This window comes from Erithacus rubecula (assembly GCF_903797595.1).
Source record: "Erithacus rubecula genome assembly, chromosome: 17".
Taxonomy (NCBI): Eukaryota; Metazoa; Chordata; class Aves; order Passeriformes; family Muscicapidae; genus Erithacus; species Erithacus rubecula.
Window position 1 is genome coordinate 13,872,340 of NC_136669.1, and position 15,764 is coordinate 13,888,103.

General features: G+C 59.9%; 3 protein-coding genes across 7 annotated transcripts in view; all 3 read left to right on the forward strand.

Annotated features, from left to right (window-relative positions):
* The window catches only part of XPO6 (exportin 6), a 55,851-nt gene extending 52,364 nt beyond the window's left edge, over positions 1–3,487 (forward strand). For 2 of the 4 annotated variants that reach the window (XM_079321058.1, XM_079321059.1), the window contains exons 22-24: positions 83–181; positions 1,411–1,641; positions 2,819–3,487. In XM_079321058.1, the coding sequence (XP_079177184.1) occupies positions 83–181; positions 1,411–1,641; positions 2,819–2,920 (432 nt within the window). In that variant the 3' untranslated portion in view covers positions 2,921–3,487. Of the gene's footprint in view, positions 1–82; positions 182–314; positions 451–1,410; positions 1,642–2,818 lie in introns of those variants that run through there. The other 2 variants (XR_013776244.1, XM_079321060.1) reach the window with 2 other exon arrangements.
* Positions 3,488–5,676: 2,189 nt separating this feature from the next.
* On the forward strand, positions 5,677–7,862 carry LOC306809457 (nucleoside diphosphate kinase, mitochondrial-like). Its single transcript, XM_079320980.1, has 5 exons — positions 5,677–5,941; positions 7,181–7,311; positions 7,386–7,487; positions 7,557–7,657; positions 7,721–7,862. Exons 1-5 carry the CDS (start codon positions 5,854–5,856, stop codon positions 7,839–7,841), a joined length of 543 nt encoding a protein of 180 aa, XP_079177106.1. The 5' UTR covers positions 5,677–5,853; the 3' UTR covers positions 7,842–7,862.
* Positions 7,863–8,571: 709 nt separating this feature from the next.
* On the forward strand, positions 8,572–15,744 carry DECR2 (2,4-dienoyl-CoA reductase 2). Of its 2 annotated transcripts, none has more exons than XM_079321133.1 (9): positions 8,572–9,312; positions 9,389–9,457; positions 9,820–9,871; positions 10,877–11,012; positions 11,310–11,434; positions 12,302–12,395; positions 12,651–12,755; positions 13,703–13,891; positions 14,763–15,744. In XM_079321133.1, the coding sequence occupies exons 1-9, from the start codon at positions 9,215–9,217 to the stop codon at positions 14,795–14,797; spliced, it is 903 nt and encodes a 300-aa protein (XP_079177259.1). In that variant the 5' UTR covers positions 8,572–9,214; the 3' UTR covers positions 14,798–15,744. The 2 variants fall into 2 exon arrangements, with proteins under 2 accessions (XP_079177259.1, XP_079177260.1); XM_079321134.1 differs by having other exon boundaries at positions 8,577–9,312; positions 13,703–13,920.
* The last annotated feature ends 20 nt before the right edge of the window (positions 15,745–15,764 follow it).

Genomic DNA, 15,764 nt, shown 5'->3' on the forward strand with positions numbered 1-15,764 from the left:
TGAAGGTGCTGTTGTTTTGCCTGGCAGCTCTGAGGTTTGTGGTGGTCTCCAGCCCCTTCCTCCCTCTGTGCTTTGTTCCCAGGCATTTGGTCAATCTTTCCTGCAGCCTGACATTCACCTGTTCAAGCAGAACCTCTTCTACCTGGAGACACTGAACACGAAGCAGAAGCTGTACCACAAGGTGGGTCCTGCCTCAACCTGTGCTCTCTGTGCATGGAGGAGGTGGGAGCTGTCCTGGGACTGGTTTTAAACTACTCAGAAGCCCAGGTTTGGGGGTTTTGTGCCACAGCCTTTGGGTGGTTGCCTTGCTCCAGGTGGCTGGAATGGAGTTACCACCCCCTGATACTGGGAACTGGGAATGGGAGGGATCCTAGCTCCAGTCAGACAAAGCCTGGATGTGTCCCCTCCTCTGACAGTGAGGGAAAGCACAGAACACACAGTGACAGTGAGGTGAGTCTGGGGAAGCAAGAATTGGGATCATCAGTGGGACAGTGAGTGCCTCCAGCTTCCCACCTGGGCAGCTGCAGGTATCCCCTATTCCCAGGTCACTGCCACCTGGGAGTCTCCAGCTCTCTTTGGACCCATCCTCCAGGCCCTGTAACCTACCCTTAGCTGCTGCCATGAAGGATTAAATCTGGAATCCAGGGAATCTGGTCAGCCTGAGAAGGCAGAGCTTTCAGTTTCTCACCTGTGGTCACACCTGAAGGGCAGCCCTTTTTTTGTTCACAGGTGCCTGGGGCAGACTTCAGGCCACAAGAGCTCTGTGCTGGGTACACCTGGCTAGAATTGGAGTGGGACTTGATGCTGCTGGCTTTGCCAATGCTTAAAACTTGGGTCATGGAATCAGGGAATGGTTTGGGCTGGATGGGACTGGAAAGCTGATTTATTTATACACCCCTGCCATGGCAGGGACACCTCCCACTGTCCCAGGCTGCTCCAGCCCCATCCAGCCTGGCCTGGACTCTGCCAGGGATCCAGGGGCAGCCACAGCTGCTCTGGGCACCCTGTGCCAGGGCTTCCTCACCCTCAAAGGGAACAATTCCTTCCCAATATCCCATCTAGTCCTGCCCTCTGGCAGTGGGAGCCATTCCCTGTGTCCTGTCCCTCCATCCCTTGTCCCCAGTCCCTCTTCAGCTCTCCTGGAGCCCCTTGAGGCCCTGGAAGGGGCTCTGAGGTGTCCCTGAAACCCCAAACCATGAGGTAAGTGTGGCCAAATTCAATGTTAACTTTCAAGCTGATACTAACTGAGCTTATTTCAGCCATTTTCCATCTGGCTTGGCTTAAAAAACCATCTCAGAGCTCCCCAGAGTTTGCAGATGCCGCTGAAGCTGAGCTGCTCTGTCCTTGCTGGATTTGTCCTCCTGGGGGAGGAGTGAAGCCCCCTGACCCTGTACCCCTCTCCCTGTGCAGAAGATCTTCAGGACCACGATGCTGTTCCAGTTTGTGAACGTGCTGCTGCAGGTGCTGGTGCACAAGTCCCACGACCTGCTGCAGGAGGAGATCGGCATCGCCACCTACAACATGGCCTCGGTGGATTTCGACGGCTTCTACTCCGCCTTCCTGCCCGGCTTCCTGGCCAGCTGCGACGGCGTGGACTCCAACCAGAAGAACGTGCTGGGCAGGAATTTCAAAATGGACAGGGTAAGGATGGCCTGCAGCACTGAGGTGTTCTCAGGATGCACAGTGCAGCGCCTGGCAATGTCTCCAGGCAGTGCCTTTTGTTGCCAGCGCTTCCACGCTCAGCGATCCCCAGGCAGGGATTCCTCACTGCAGGTACAGAGCTGCCATCTCATCCCTCAGGCTGCAGGGAATGTTTCCTGGAGAGTTTTCATTGGAGGCTGACATGTTCCCAAGTGCTTGGTTAAATCTCACTCCAGCTGCTGGCCAGATGGTTTTGAGGGTTACAGTAAGGACAACAGCAGAGTGCCTGCAAAGGTTCACAATTCCTGCAAAGCCCCTGTGTGTGGGAAGGAAATGTGTGGAATATCATGGCAGAGCAGCAGGTTCTGGCTGCCATTTACTGAGGGTTGTCCATTGAATGTTCCATGTCCTGAGGGAGGGGATGGGAATTTGAGACCAAGGGTGAGGAGAGGAATGGAAGCCTGGGGGAATTGGTTGGCTCTAGAAGGCAACTGCTCTTCAGGAATATCAGCTCTTGACAGGGAGTGTGTGACACCCAGAAGCCTTGGCAGGAGGGAAGCAAGGAATTAGTGCTGCACGTGGCCATTGAGCCAGGCTGAGAGTGTTCACCTGAAGGAGAGAGGCATTCAGGGACACTCAGAGTCCCTTCCAGGGCATAAAAGGGCTCCAGGAGAACTGCAGAGGGACTGGGGACAAGGGATGGAGGGACAGGACACAGGGAATGGCTCCCACTGCCAGAGGGCAGGGATGGATGGGATATTGGGCAGGAATTGTTCCCTGGGAGGGTGGGCAGGCCCTGGCACAGGGTGCCCAGAGCAGCTGTGGCTGCCCCTGGATCCCTGGCAGTGTTCAGGGCCAGGCTGGATGGGGCTGGAGCAGCCTGGGACAGTGGGAGATGTCCCTGCCCATGGCACTGGATGAGCTTTAAGGCCCTTCCCAGCCCAGCCCATTCCAGGATTCCATGGCCATTCCCCTCAGACCTCGCTGCACAATGAGGAGCTGGAGATGGGAGCAGAGCCTGGGTCCCTGCAGGCAGCTCTGAGACGATCCCTGCCCCAGAACCTGCAGCTCCCTGGGCTCAGACCGAGCCAGGATCTCCATGTGTGAGCACCCTCTGGGTGTGTGCCCCTCTGTCAGCCCCTGGCCGTTCCCAGCAGCTGCTGTTTTCCCCTTGCAGGACCTGCCCTCGTTCACACAGAACGTGCACAGGCTGGTGAACGACCTGCGCTATTACAGACTGTGCAACGACAGCCTGCCCCCGGGCACTGTGAAGTTGTAGTGACTGCACTGGGCTCCTGCTGCCCCTCTGCGGGAGCAGCTCCGTGTTTGGGTTTGCCCCCGTGCCCCGGGCCGGCTCCTGCCCTGGATTCACCGCCCCACCGCTTCCCTGAGCTCTCCCTGCCCGCCCGAGGCCGCAGCCGGAGCCAGCAGGATGTGTCTTAATGCCCACCCCAGGGCATCCCGACTGTTGGGAAATCCCTCCCTCTCCGGGGCTTTCCCAATGCTCCTGTAGCACTTTGTTGCATCTGGAGGTGTCTGGAGAGATCATGTCCGTATCAAACACGAGGCAGAAGCGCCAAAGACCACTTCAGACATTCGTACCTTCGTGTCATTCCACCTTCCTGCCCCGCCCAGCTCTCGGAGGAGGAGTCTCCTGACGTTGGGACTGGTTTGGCACTTCTGTCACTCCCTTTGTTTTTAAATTGCCTTGAAAACCTCCCCCATGTCGGCGGGAATTTAGAGACTTTTTTGGGGTTTTTTTTTAAACGTTTTCTCATCATTCCATTGTGATACTAAAACAACATGCTTAATGGGAATAAAGTGCTTACTTTGTTGTTTTAAATAACTCGGGGCTGGGTTAGTTTCTCTCTAGCTCCTTCTGTAAATGAACACACAGTGATCCACAGCTTTTCCCAAATCAGAAATGAGGAGCAGCCAACAAGGATCCCAACAAGTCCAGCAGCTCCTGGAAGGTGCAGGTGGCTGCTTCTTCTGCTGTCTCCATTTATTTTCCTCCTGTGTTTTCTGTCACATGTTGTGATGATCCATTAGTTCCCTCCAGCACACTCATCTGAATCGATCATGAAGTGCCTGCAGGAAGAAATCCCCAGTTCCCAGGGAGCCTGGAGCTGGAGTTCACCCTCTGACCAGTGACCCTGTAGTGACATCAGACACCAGTCAGGCAGGACCAGATTGTGTGAGGCTTGTGGATCTCTGATCCTGCAGCTGGGAAGGATTTCTTTTCCCTGATCAGGAAGCAGTATTAAGTCAGTCTTCATTTTTATATTTAATAGATTAAATTTGAGAGGAACTTCTTACAAGGGCATGGAGTGACAGGACAAGGGGAAATGGTCTTAGGCTGAATGAGGGCAGGGCTGGATGGGATATTGGGCAGGAATTGTTCCCTGGGAGGGTGGGCAGGCCCTCGCACAGGGTGCCCAGAGCAGCTGTGGCTGCCCCTGGATCCCTGGCAGTGCCCAGGGCCAGGCTGGACACTGGGGTTTGGAGAAGTCTGGGACAGTGGGAGGTGTCCCTGCCCATGGCAGGGGTGGGATGGGATGAGCTTTAAGATCCTTTCCAACCCAAACCATTCCGTGATTCTGTGGTATCAGTTTACTTCCCTGTGGTTTTGGGCAGCTGCAGTGGCAGGAACAGCACCAGGGAAGGGAGCACTCCTGGAGGTGTTCTCCTAGGAATCTTTGGAGATGTGGCTGTACCTGGACAGCTTGGAGGTGTCAGGGGTGAGCTGGAGTGTGGCAGCACTCTCTCCTGGTTCCTCTGTTTCAGTTTTGTGGCCAAGCCCCTTCCCTGTGCACGTTTGTCACTGGGAAATGACAGATACTGTTTGGATAATCTGTGCAATCCCTGCTCCAGCCCGTGCAGGTGAGGGCTGAGCTCCTCCAGAGGGTGATTGAAGAGGGGAAGGAGGTGGGTGATGGTCTGTGCTCAGCCTTCCCGAGCTCCCTGCCAGCCACACCTGGAAGAACTTGGAGTGCCACTGTCTGCAGATGAAACTGGGAGCCCTTGTTGTTCCTGCTGGTCACTGGGTGCTTGGACAGCCAGTGCAGAGCCCAGACCTGGCCCTGCAGCCTGGCCCTGCTCCTGTTCCTGGCTGTTCCTGGGCACTCTGTGCAGCTCTGCCCTGCCCTGGGGGATGCTGGAAGCTGGCAGCCACCTCCTCCACCAGTTCACTGGCTGAGGCTCCCTTTGGAGCTGGGCTGAAGGGATTTCATCCCAGCACAGCTCTCCAGGCTCATCCTGCTTCTCTTTCTTGGCTTGACTGAGGGTGACAGTACAAGTTTTCCCCTTGGTCAATGCCAGCAGCTGCCAGGTGCCTGAAGTCCAGGGTCCAATCTGCCACCCCTTGTCCTAAAACCTCTTTCCTCTTTGCCACCCTTTTGTCCCATTCTCTCTGGCATGGCAGACCCTGGAGAGGGGGCTTTCCCCACCCCCAGCCCCTTGTTTGGGGCACAAAGTCTCTTTTCCACAACCTGTTGAATCCATTTGCTCTGGGATGTTTTTTGCCATGGTGCTGAGCACAGCAGGTCCCCAGAGCTCCCCATTCCCTGTGCCTTGGGAAGGCAGGGTGCTGACAGGGAGAGTGAGATCAAGCCCAGCCCTCAGCTTCCTTCTGTGTGTACCTTCAGGATACTCCTCAGTCCTTCAAATCAGCACAGGTTTGGGAAACAGGCTCAAAGCAACCAGGCTTTTCCATGAACTTGTCAAGCTGCTCTCCTATGAAGTGTCTCTGAGCCCAGGAATGTGATTTCCCAGAATGGGGCTTGGAGAAGTGATCAGAGGTGCTCCCATCTGGGCAGTTCCTCTGGCCCAAGGGTCTTGCACCCCTTCCCCAGCACCTGCTGTGTCCGGGGCAGGTCTGTGCCCCACAGGGGACACTGTCCTGGCTGCTCCCGAGGCTGGGGACTGCCTTGTGCCCCGGCTCAGCCTGGCATGGGCTGACCCGGCCTCTCCCTCGAGGGCAAAGCACGAGGCAGGTTTGGTTCCTGGCAGGGCTTGGGAACCAGGCCGGGATGTTCGGTGTCGGGATGCCCCGTGCTGGAACGCTCCGGATGGGGAGGATGCTCCGTCCCGGGATATCCCCGGCTGCTGCTTTAAGGGGAGGGACGGAAGCTTGACCCGTCCCTGGGCTCGGCCGGGCCCTTAAAGCCTCCGCAGGCCGGGCGAGCCCGGCTCCGACCCGCCGGGGCCACCATGGGCTCGCTGGGGCGCTGCCTGGCCCGGAGCCTCCCGCGGGGGCAGCCGGGCCTGAGCCCCGCCCGGCCCCGCTGCTACGGCTCCGGTGAGACACGGCCCCGTCCCGCCCTGCCCCTGGGGACCCTGTGCCACCCTCACCTGCTCCTGGGGACCCTGTACCCAGCCTGCCCTGCCCCTGGGGACCCTGTGCCCACCCTGCCCTGCTCCTGGAGACCCTGTCCCCACCCTGCCTTGTCCCTGGGGACCCTGTGACCACCCTGCCCTGCTCCTGGGGACCCTGTCCCCACCCCTGCTCCAGGGGACCCTGTCCCCATCCCTGGTATCCTTCAGCCCCTTCTCCGTCCTGCCCCTGGGGACCCTTTCCTCATCCTCATCCCATCCCCAGCCCCCTGCTCGTGTTATCCCTCAGAGCTGTTGTTCCCTTCCTGTCCCCACGGTGCCCCATCCCCTCGCAGTGTCCTCGTCCCTCCATCCCCGGGGGTGGCGGCTCACGGGCTCCTGTCCCCCCCAGCTCAGGGAGTGGGTGCCAGGCTCTGCTGTGCCCAGCCCCGTGTGCCGGGATGGGACAGGGGCCGGCGCTGGCGCTCCCTGAAGGTCCCGGGGGGTTCAGTGTCCCCAGGACTGTGACCCCGGCAAAGCCGAGCCGTGTTCAGCAGTGCCCAGGGCGCGGGTGAGCTCACGGGCTCGGTTTATCCAGCTCTGTCCCCGCCAGCCCGGGACGGTCCCCGAAGCCTGGGGTTGGCAGTAAAGTGTCCTCCCTCTTCCTTCCCCTCCTTCCTGTCCCCTCTGTCCCCACAGCGGACGGGATGCGCTGTCCCTTGGGGGTTTCTGTCCCCTCCTGCAGCGCAGCCGTGGCAGGGCCAGCGGGGGGCTGGGATCCTGCTGTCCCAGGGGTGGCAGCGGGGCCGGACCCTGCGCCCCACCGCCATGGATTTTCCTCTGCAGCAGCGGAGAGCTGTGCCCGGGAAAGAATCCCCAGCACCGGGACACGGCACAGACATCGCTGGCTTAAAGGCCACGGACATGTCCCCAGCACCCATCAGGGCTTTGTGGCACGTCCCTTGGGATGCCACCAGCCTGAGAGGCAGAGCTTGTCCAGGGGACATGGCCCCGGGATGGGATGGGGACAAGGATGGGGGACAGTGATAGAGAGAAGAATGGGGACAGGGATGGGGGACAGGCATGGGGGACAGGCATGGGGGTGGGTTCCCATGGGCAGCCTGGGGGCTGAGTACAAGCCGTGGTGCCGCGGGGCCAGCTCGGGGTCCCATGTGCGGTGGGTCCGGTGTCCCGCGGGGGTGGCGGTGACCCCGGTGTCCCGCAGCCCCCCCGGCGCTGCAGGAGCAGACGCTGCTGGTGGCCAAGCCGGACGCGCTGCAGCGGCGGCTGCTGGGGGACATCATCCAGCGCTTCGAGCGCCGCGGCTTCAAACTGGTGGCCATGAAGCTGCTGCAGGTACCGGGCCCGGCGAGGAGCGGGGGTGGCCGGGGGACACGGCCCGGGTGTCACTGTCGCTGTCGCTGCCTCAGGCGGATCGCAGGCTCGTGGAGCAGCACTACGAGCAGCTGAGGCTGAAGCCCTTCTACCCCGCTCTAGTCGCCTACATGACCTCGGGGCCGGTGGTGGCCATGGTGAGGGGACAGCTCGGGGGTCGCGGGGGGCGCGGGGGCGCAGGGGGCTCAGCTGTCGCTGTCCCGCAGGTGTGGGAGGGCTACAACGTGGTACGGTGCACACGGGCCATGGTTGGGGACAGCAGCGCCGTGGGGACAATCCGGGGAGACCTCAGCGTGCACATCGCCAGGTAGGGCCGGGGGGGGCGGGACCCCACGGCCGTGGCACTGTCCCCATCCCTGTCCCCTCGCAGGAACCTGGTCCATGCCAGTGACTCCGTGGAGACGGCCCGGCGGGAGATCGGCTTCTGGTTCCAGCGGCACGAGCTGCTGGCCTGGGACAGCGGGGACAGGGACAACATCTACGGGCTCTAGAGCCCGGCCGGGAACACCCCCGCCCCAATAAACCCGACTGCCTCCAGCGCTGACTCCGGGCTCGTCCCTCGGATACCACCAGCAAGTCTGGGAGCCACTGGGATGTCCCCGGAGGGCACTGGGGTGGTGCTGGGGAGCTCTGGGAGGCACTGGGATGTCCCCCAAAGGGCACTGGGGTGGTGCTGGGGAGCTCTGGGAGGAGCTGGGATGTTCTCAGAGGGCACTGGGGTGATACTTGGGAGCTCTGGGAGGTACTGGGGATGTCCCCACAGGGCACCAGGGTTGCACTGAGCAGCCCTAGAAGGCACTGGGCTGTCCCTGGGGGGTATTGGGGCTGTATTGGGAAGCTCTGGGATGTCACTGGTACATCCGTGCAAGGTGGTGGTTGGTACTGGGAAGCTTTGTGAGACACTGGGATGTCCCCAGAGGGCACTGGGGTGGTACTGGGCTATTCCTGGCGGGTACTGGATCGGTACTGGGAAGCTCTGTGAGAACCTGGAATAGTACTGGGAAGCTCTGGGATGAACTGGGATGTCTCTAGGAGCACTAGGGCAGTGCTGGGAAGTTCGGGAAGACCCTGGGATGTCCCTGGGAGCACTGGAACTGTACTGGGAGGCCGGGCTGTGCCTGCGGGGCTGCAGGGGCTCTGCAGGTGGCTGGAAGAGACCAAGGTGGGGTCTGAGCTGTAAAACTGCCCCGTGCGACACTGGGACACCGCTGGGAACCACTGGGACACCGCTGGGTGGCACTGGGACACCACTGGGAGGGACTGGGATGCCACTGTGAAGCACTGAGACACCACTGGGTGGCACTGGGGGCCACTGGGACGCTACGGAAAGCACTGGGACGCCACTGGAGATACTGGGACGCTACTGACGATAATGGGACGCTACTGGCACAGTGGATATCGCTGGGACAACCCTGGGAGAGCTCCGGGACAGCTCTGGGACATCACTAGGACAACACTGGGACAACAGTGGTAGAGCACTGGGACAGCACTGAGATCTCCAGGGCTGCACTAGGACAGCTCTGGGATCTCTGGGATCTTCGGGCCAGCTCCGGGATCTCTGGGCCAGCTCCTGGGTCTCCAGGACAGCTCCGGGATCTCCGGAACAGCGCCGGGATGTCCGGGATCTCCGGGACAGCTCCGGGATCTCCGGGACAGCTCCGGGATCTCCGGAACAGCGCCGGGATGTCCGGGATCTCCGGGACAGCTCCGGGATCTCCAGGACAGCTCCGGGATCTCGGGCCGGCTCCGGCCGCCCCGCGCTGCAGTTCCCGCCACGGCCGCTCGGTGTCGCTGTGTCCCGGGCGCTCTCCGTTGCCAGGTGACGGCGGCGTTGCCCGCGCAGGCGCAGTGCGCAGCCCCCGCCATGGCCGAGGCCGCCATGGCTGCGCCGGTGCCGCCGGACGAGGACGGGGACGATTGTCTGCCGCAGTACCGGCACCTGCTTAGCCCCGACCTGCTCGCGTGAGTCCCGCCGCTCCGGGCACAACCGCCTCGCCTCCGCGGGGCCCGGCTCTGACAGCGTCTCTCTGTCCCGCAGGGGCCAGGTTGCCTTCATCACCGGCGGCGGCTCCGGCATCGGCTTCCGCATCGCCGAGATCTTCATGAGGTGCGGGCTGGGACAGACCCTCCTTCCTTCCCTGCTTCCTTTTTGCTTTCCCCCCTTCCCTTCTTCTCTGCCTCCCCCTCTCCTGATTTTCCCTCCCTTCTCTTCTTTTCCCGCACTTTCCTGCTCTTCACCCCTTTTCTCTCTCCCGCCGCCCCGTCCCTTTCCCGCGGCGGTGCCAGGCCCTGCAGCAGCCGGGATGTGGAGCCGAGGGCGGCAGAGCCCTCAGGGCGCTCCGGGCCGGCCTCTGCCTCCTGCGGCCTTGGGGCAGCACAATTCCTGCGGGAACCCCCGAGCTGCTGCTGCTGGTGATGCCGAGGTGCTGCTGAGGAGCCCGGCCCTTCTCAGCTGCCCCTTCCCTGCAGGCACGGCTGCCGGACCGTCATTGCCAGCAGGAACCTGCAGCGAGTGTCCGAGGTGAGCTGCGAGCCCCGAAATCCTGCTGCTCTCTCAGTGGAGCTGGGAGCCCCGGGAATGGTGCAGCAGGAGGAATGGTTTCCCAGTGCTGCCAGCCCTGGACACTCTGGCAGTGCTGGGCAGGGTGGGTGCGATTTTTGGGGGGCTGCACCCATCTCACCTCCAGCACAGCTCAGTTAACCTGGAACCTGCTTTGTAGGGCTGTTGCACCATCATCATGGCTTTTTGTGTGGGAGAGAAACAGAAATGAGCTGTGGGGGAGGTTTGTCAGCAGGGCAGAGCCCAAGGTTGGGCTGAGACCTCAGTGTGCAGCAGGACCAGACCCCAGGGGCTGTGTGGCTTGGGGTGGGTTGCACAGGTACCCTGTGTTTTGGGGCAGAGGAGAGGCTGCAGGTGTGGTTGGCTGCCCTTTCCCACTCCCTCACGCTCACGTGCCAGAAGAAGCTGCAAAGCTCAGCAGATTTTTAGTCCTCAGGGGTCAGAGTCTTCTGAGGCCACAGAATCTGCAGTCCAGGGCTCCAGCTGCTCGTGCACCCGTGTGTTGTTGGGGCTTAGAACCTTTCACAAGGCCCAAAATAGAAGTGGGAGCAGCTCTGGGTGTTGTGTGGAATTGCTGCTGGGCTTGTGTGTCCCCTGTGCTTAATTCCCTGGGGAAAATCTTGCTCTTAATGAGCCATGTGGGTGGCTTGTGACAAACCCTGAGCTGCAGAGCTGGTCTGTCTCACGGCCTGACACCTGGCTGCTCTGTCTTTGCCCTTTTGCCCGCTGACTTTTTGGATCTAAAGGGCAATTGTGCCTGGGCTCAGGCCAAAAGTGCCTTGCTGAGGTCCAACCTTTGTACTTGCCCTGCAGAGATGTTGCCTGGGATGTGCTGTGTCCATGGCAGCCCGTGCAGGTGACTGGGCTTAGCCAGCTGGCTGGAATGCAGCATGCAGGAGCTTTCCCTGGCTACCCCAGGGCTAGCAGGGTGCAGCCAGGCTCTCTCAAGTCTCTTTGCTCCTTCAGGCTTCGAAGAAGCTGATGGCAGCCACAGGGCAGCAGTGCCTGCCCCTGTCCATGGATGTCCGGCAGCCCCAGACCATCGTGGCCGCGGTGGACGAGGCGCTGAAGGAGTTCCAGAGGATTGACATCCTCATTAATGGTGAGGATGGAGAGGGCAGGGCCAGGCTGTGAGCTTGCTGCTGGGCAGGGGTTTTCCTGCACAGGAATCCTGGGGGGCACAGAGATAGCAGAGATCTGTGTGTGGTACATGACCATCCCTGTTTGCCTGCTGTGCTTCATCCCTGCTCCCCTCATGCTGCTGGGCACCCAGAGCCACCACTTTATCCCTTACCAGGGCTGTCTCCATGTGCTCTCCAGACATTATCCCTCCCCCTCCTTGTCACAGAAGGGCCCTGACATCTCTCCCTGCCCTGTCCTGCCTGTCCCTGTGCTTCAGGTGCTGCAGGGAACTTCCTGTGCCCAGCCAGTGCCCTGTCCTTCAACGCCTTCAAGACAGTGATAGACATCGACACCATGGGCACCTTCAACACCTCCAAAGTCCTCTTTGAGAAATATTTCCGGGTGAGTGGCATGGAGCCAGGGGACTCTGAGGAGAGGCTCTGGCAGGCAGAGGGTAGTGTCACACCACACTGTGCTCCTGGGCAAATCAGGGAAGTGCAAGGACCCAGAGCCTCCCTGCACAGATCCACTCTGTTCTCTTCCAGGGATCCCAGCCCTGGACTGGGGATCCTCCTGTCCCTTGCCCTGGGGCTTTGTGCTGTTGTAGCACTTCTCCATGCTCTGCCAACTGGACAAGCTGTGATCTCCTCCTCCTTTTTCAGCTCTGCCACTTTGTCTTGGCCTTTCCTTCCACGTTGCATGTCCCACCTCTCTAGCTGGCTGTCCCATCTCTGAGATTCAGTGGGTAGAGCTGCCTCAGTGGTGGCTTGGCAGTTCCCATGGGTGACTGTCCCTCCAAGCCCAGCTCTCCTGTCCCTCAGAGCCCTCTGTGGCCCTTTGTGCTTTCAATTTTGAAGATCAGGGGTATGATTTTTGCTTCTCTCCTGCCTTTTCAGGCTTAGTGTTCTTAATGGTGAAGGTACCCGAGTGTTGCCTCTGCAGTGAAAACTTCCATTTAAAGTGATCAGTGACAAAGTACAGGATTAAGAATTACTTGTTCTATGACTAAGCCCTGAGAATATTTTTAACCCTGTTATTGACAAATCTCAGATAAGTAACTATCTCTGAAGGATACTCACTGTTGTGCCACTGATTGTGGCTGCAACATCCTTATTCCTCATTCATTTCATAAAGCAGCTTTGTCTCCATCCTCAGCCAGTTCTCAGTCACCCTCTGAGCATCCTCACAATCTTAGTCTACTCTATCATCCAAAATTTCCCTTCTTTCCTCATCACTGCTGCCTAACTCCAGGTCTCCTTTCCTTCCCAGGACCATGGTGGGGTCATCGTTAACATCACAGCGACCCTGAGCTACCGAGGGCAGGCCCTGCAGGTGCACGCTGGGGCTGCCAAGGCTGCCATAGGTACCTCAACACACCCTGCTGGGGCCAGGGAAAAAGCCAGTTCTTCCTAAATACTGGGATGGGAACATGCCCTGGGGAGGGACAAGCATGAATTGGTGTGGTTACTGCATGCCTGGGTTTCGGATGAGGCTCTTCTCCCCTCCAGGGCCCGTTGCTCTCAGCCAGATTCTTCTGCAGCATTTTTTCCCCCCCTCAAAAGAAGTTGCTGGAAAGGCTGTGCTCCTGTTTCTCACTGCTGTTGCAATCCCTCCCCAGATGCCATGACCCGTCACCTGGCAGTGGAGTGGGGACCCAACAACATCCGTGTGAACAGCCTGGCCCCCGGCCCCATCACGGGCACCGAGGGCTTCCGACGCCTGGGTGAGGCAGCCTGGGCTCCCTGCCCTGCCAGTGCCCTGCTGGCATCCCCTGAGGGGACCTGGAGGGACCCCCAGTGCCACACAGCTCCTGGGGGATTGCTACTGGGCACTGGCTTGGCAGGCACAGCTCTCTGGGAACATTCCCACTTCCCTGGTAGCTCCCAGGGCACTGGTTTGGCAGCAGGATGGGCTCTCTGATGCCATGATGGATTGTGCTCCCCCAAAATTCAGCTCTGCCTGAGGGGTTGGCTCTTGTATCCATGAGCAGACTGCTAGTGCAGTTGCAGAGGATGGGAAAGACCTGGAGCTCTTAGAGTGGGTCCAGAGGCCATGGAGATGCTCCAAGGGCTGGAGCCCCTGTGCTCTGGAGCCATGGATACCTCAGAGCCTCTTCCAGTGCCTAAAGGGGCTCCAGGAAAGCTGGAGAGGGACTGGGGACAAGGGATGGAGGGACAGGACACAGGGAATGGCCCCCACTTCCAGAGGGCAGGGCTGGATGGGATATTGGGAAGGAATTGTTCCCTGGGAGGGTGGGCAGGCCCTGGCACAGGGTGCCCAGAGCAGCTGTGGCTGCCCCTGGATCCCTGGAAGTGTTCAGGGCCAGGCTGGATGGAGCTTGGAGCAGCCTGGGACGGTGGAAGGTGTCCCTGCTCATGGCAGGGGAGGAGAAGGAGAGCTCCCTCCTAACCCCAAGCATTCCTTAATTCCGTGGTTCTAAAGCTCTTTGAGGTCCTGTCTGGAGCTTGCTGTGTCAGTACAAAATCCCTGCTGGGTTTGAGCTCCCCTCCTTTAATCTTCCCAGGTTTTGATGGCAGGGCTGAGCCAGGATCCCATCCCAGCTCCCTGGAGCACCGAGCCATCCCCATGGGCAGTGCTGCAGTGCCTGGCCAGCCATGGTGGTGGCCAGCCCTGCCATGGTCCACACTGACTCTCGGCTGCTCCTTTCAGGCGGGAGGTTTGCCGAGAGGTCGGCGCAGTTCTCGGTGATCCCGCTGCAGCGCGCGGGGAACAAGACGGAGATCGCGCACAGCGCGCTCTACCTGGCCAGCCCCCTCTCGTCCTACGTCACTGGCACCACCCTGGTCGTGGATGGTGGCAGCTGGCTCACCTCCCCCAACAGCTTCTCTGCCTTGCTGGGTATTGCCTCCTCCTCTGCTAAACTCTAGGTGACTGCATTTCCCCCTCGTGGGATGGGAGCAGGGCTCCTCAGGGAAACACTGCTTTTCCCTGGGGTGCAGGGCATGGATCCTGTGAGGAGCAGCTCAGGAGAGGGGAAAGGGGCTCAGCCTGGAGAGAAGGAGGCTCAGGGGGAACCTTCTGGCTCTGCACAACTCCCTGACAGGAGGGGACAGCTGGGGGGGGGGGTTGGGCTCTGCTCCCAGGGAACAGGGACAGGACAAGGGGAAATGGCCTCAAGCTGTGCCAGGGGATGTTTAGGTTGGATCCTGGGAAAATTCCTTCATGGTCAGGCACTGGCACAGCTGCCCAGAACAGTGGTGGAGTCACCATCCCTGGGGGGATTTAAAAGCCATGTGGATGTGGCACTTGGGGACACAATTTAGTGGTGGCCATGACAGTGATAAGGGAACAGTTGGATTTGATGGTCTTAGAGGGCTTTCCCAACTTAAATGATGATTCCTAATCATGATTCTCCTGGGGCATGGCTGCTGTAGCATGGCATGGACACGTCCTCATGGACAGTGCTGGGCATGACTTGGGACAAGCAGAACCTGCTGGATTTTCCCTTTGAGCCTGACTTGTCACATGGTGTCCTTTGGATGCTTCTCCAGGCACCTCTGAGATTCCCCCAAAGCCACGTGATACCCATTTTCTGTACCCCAGCAGCAGGATTGAGCACAAAGAATGCCAAAGAGCTTTTTCCTTGGATGAATTCCTGCAGCCTGGCAGGGGAAGGGGTCTCCTCCCTGCTTGTGCCCCCCCCCGGCACCCTCCCTGAGCTGGGCATGCCCCAGCAGGGCTCTGTCCCCACCTCCTCCCTCTCTTGCAGATGTCTGGGCTGCAGGAGCAAGCCAACCCCACTGATGGACAGCCTGGGACTGACTGATGGACAGATGTGACCTGGGACACCACGGAGGGACATCTCCCAGAGCCAGTGCTGACAGCCACAGCCTCTCCTTGGCCACTGGTGGCAGTGGTGACACTACCAGCCCTGGGGGACCCAGCTCTAGGGGTGCCCACCCCCATCCTGTGCCATTGCTGCCTTCTGAGCTGCTGTGGCTGTGGGTGCAGAGACAGCATGGAGGGCTGAGATGGTCACTGTTGTCCCTTTGTGGCTCCCTCCAAGCTGCTCTTGTGGCCTTTCCCAAGCCCCAAGCAGTGTCACCCATGGATACCCATCCTCTTATTGCCCTCTCCCCCTGTCTTAGCCTGAGAAGTGCCCAAGAGCCCCAGCAGCAGCTCCTTTTTGGGAGGGGGAGCAGCTCAGCCTGCCTGGGGTTGGGGTCACCCAGTGTGGTGGGCCCACTTCTGCCTTGGCAACTCTTCGAGGGGAAACCCTGGCAGGGGGAGGTGTCTCTGTCCCCAAGGGGTGCTGAGAGGCTGCCAGGGCTGCAGCTGGGATGCCCCTCTGCAGGGAGCAGAGGGGGTGGGAGGGCTGCAGCACTGCAGGTGTCCAGTGGTCTGTGCACACCCATCTGTCACACCAGTGTCACACTGGCTCCTTTCAGACACTCAGGCTGAGGGTAGGTGAAGGGCTAGAACTGGAATCCAGTCCTTTCCTCCTGCTGGGCTGCAGGAGCCACAGCAGGGCTGCATGGATGGCACAGCTGGAGCCAGCCCTGTCCCTGGTGTTGGTGCCTCAGGGGACACACTCTGCTCATGTGCATCCTCCTGCTGCTGCTGGTAGTTTTTAGGCTCACCCTGGATTCCATTAAGCTTGTTCTCCCACTTAATTATATTTCCTACTTGATTGTAGACTTGCCAGATTTTGCTCCTTCCTCCAGGCCACAAATAAAGAAATTGGCCCCTGAGCAGTGATGCCTCTCTCTGC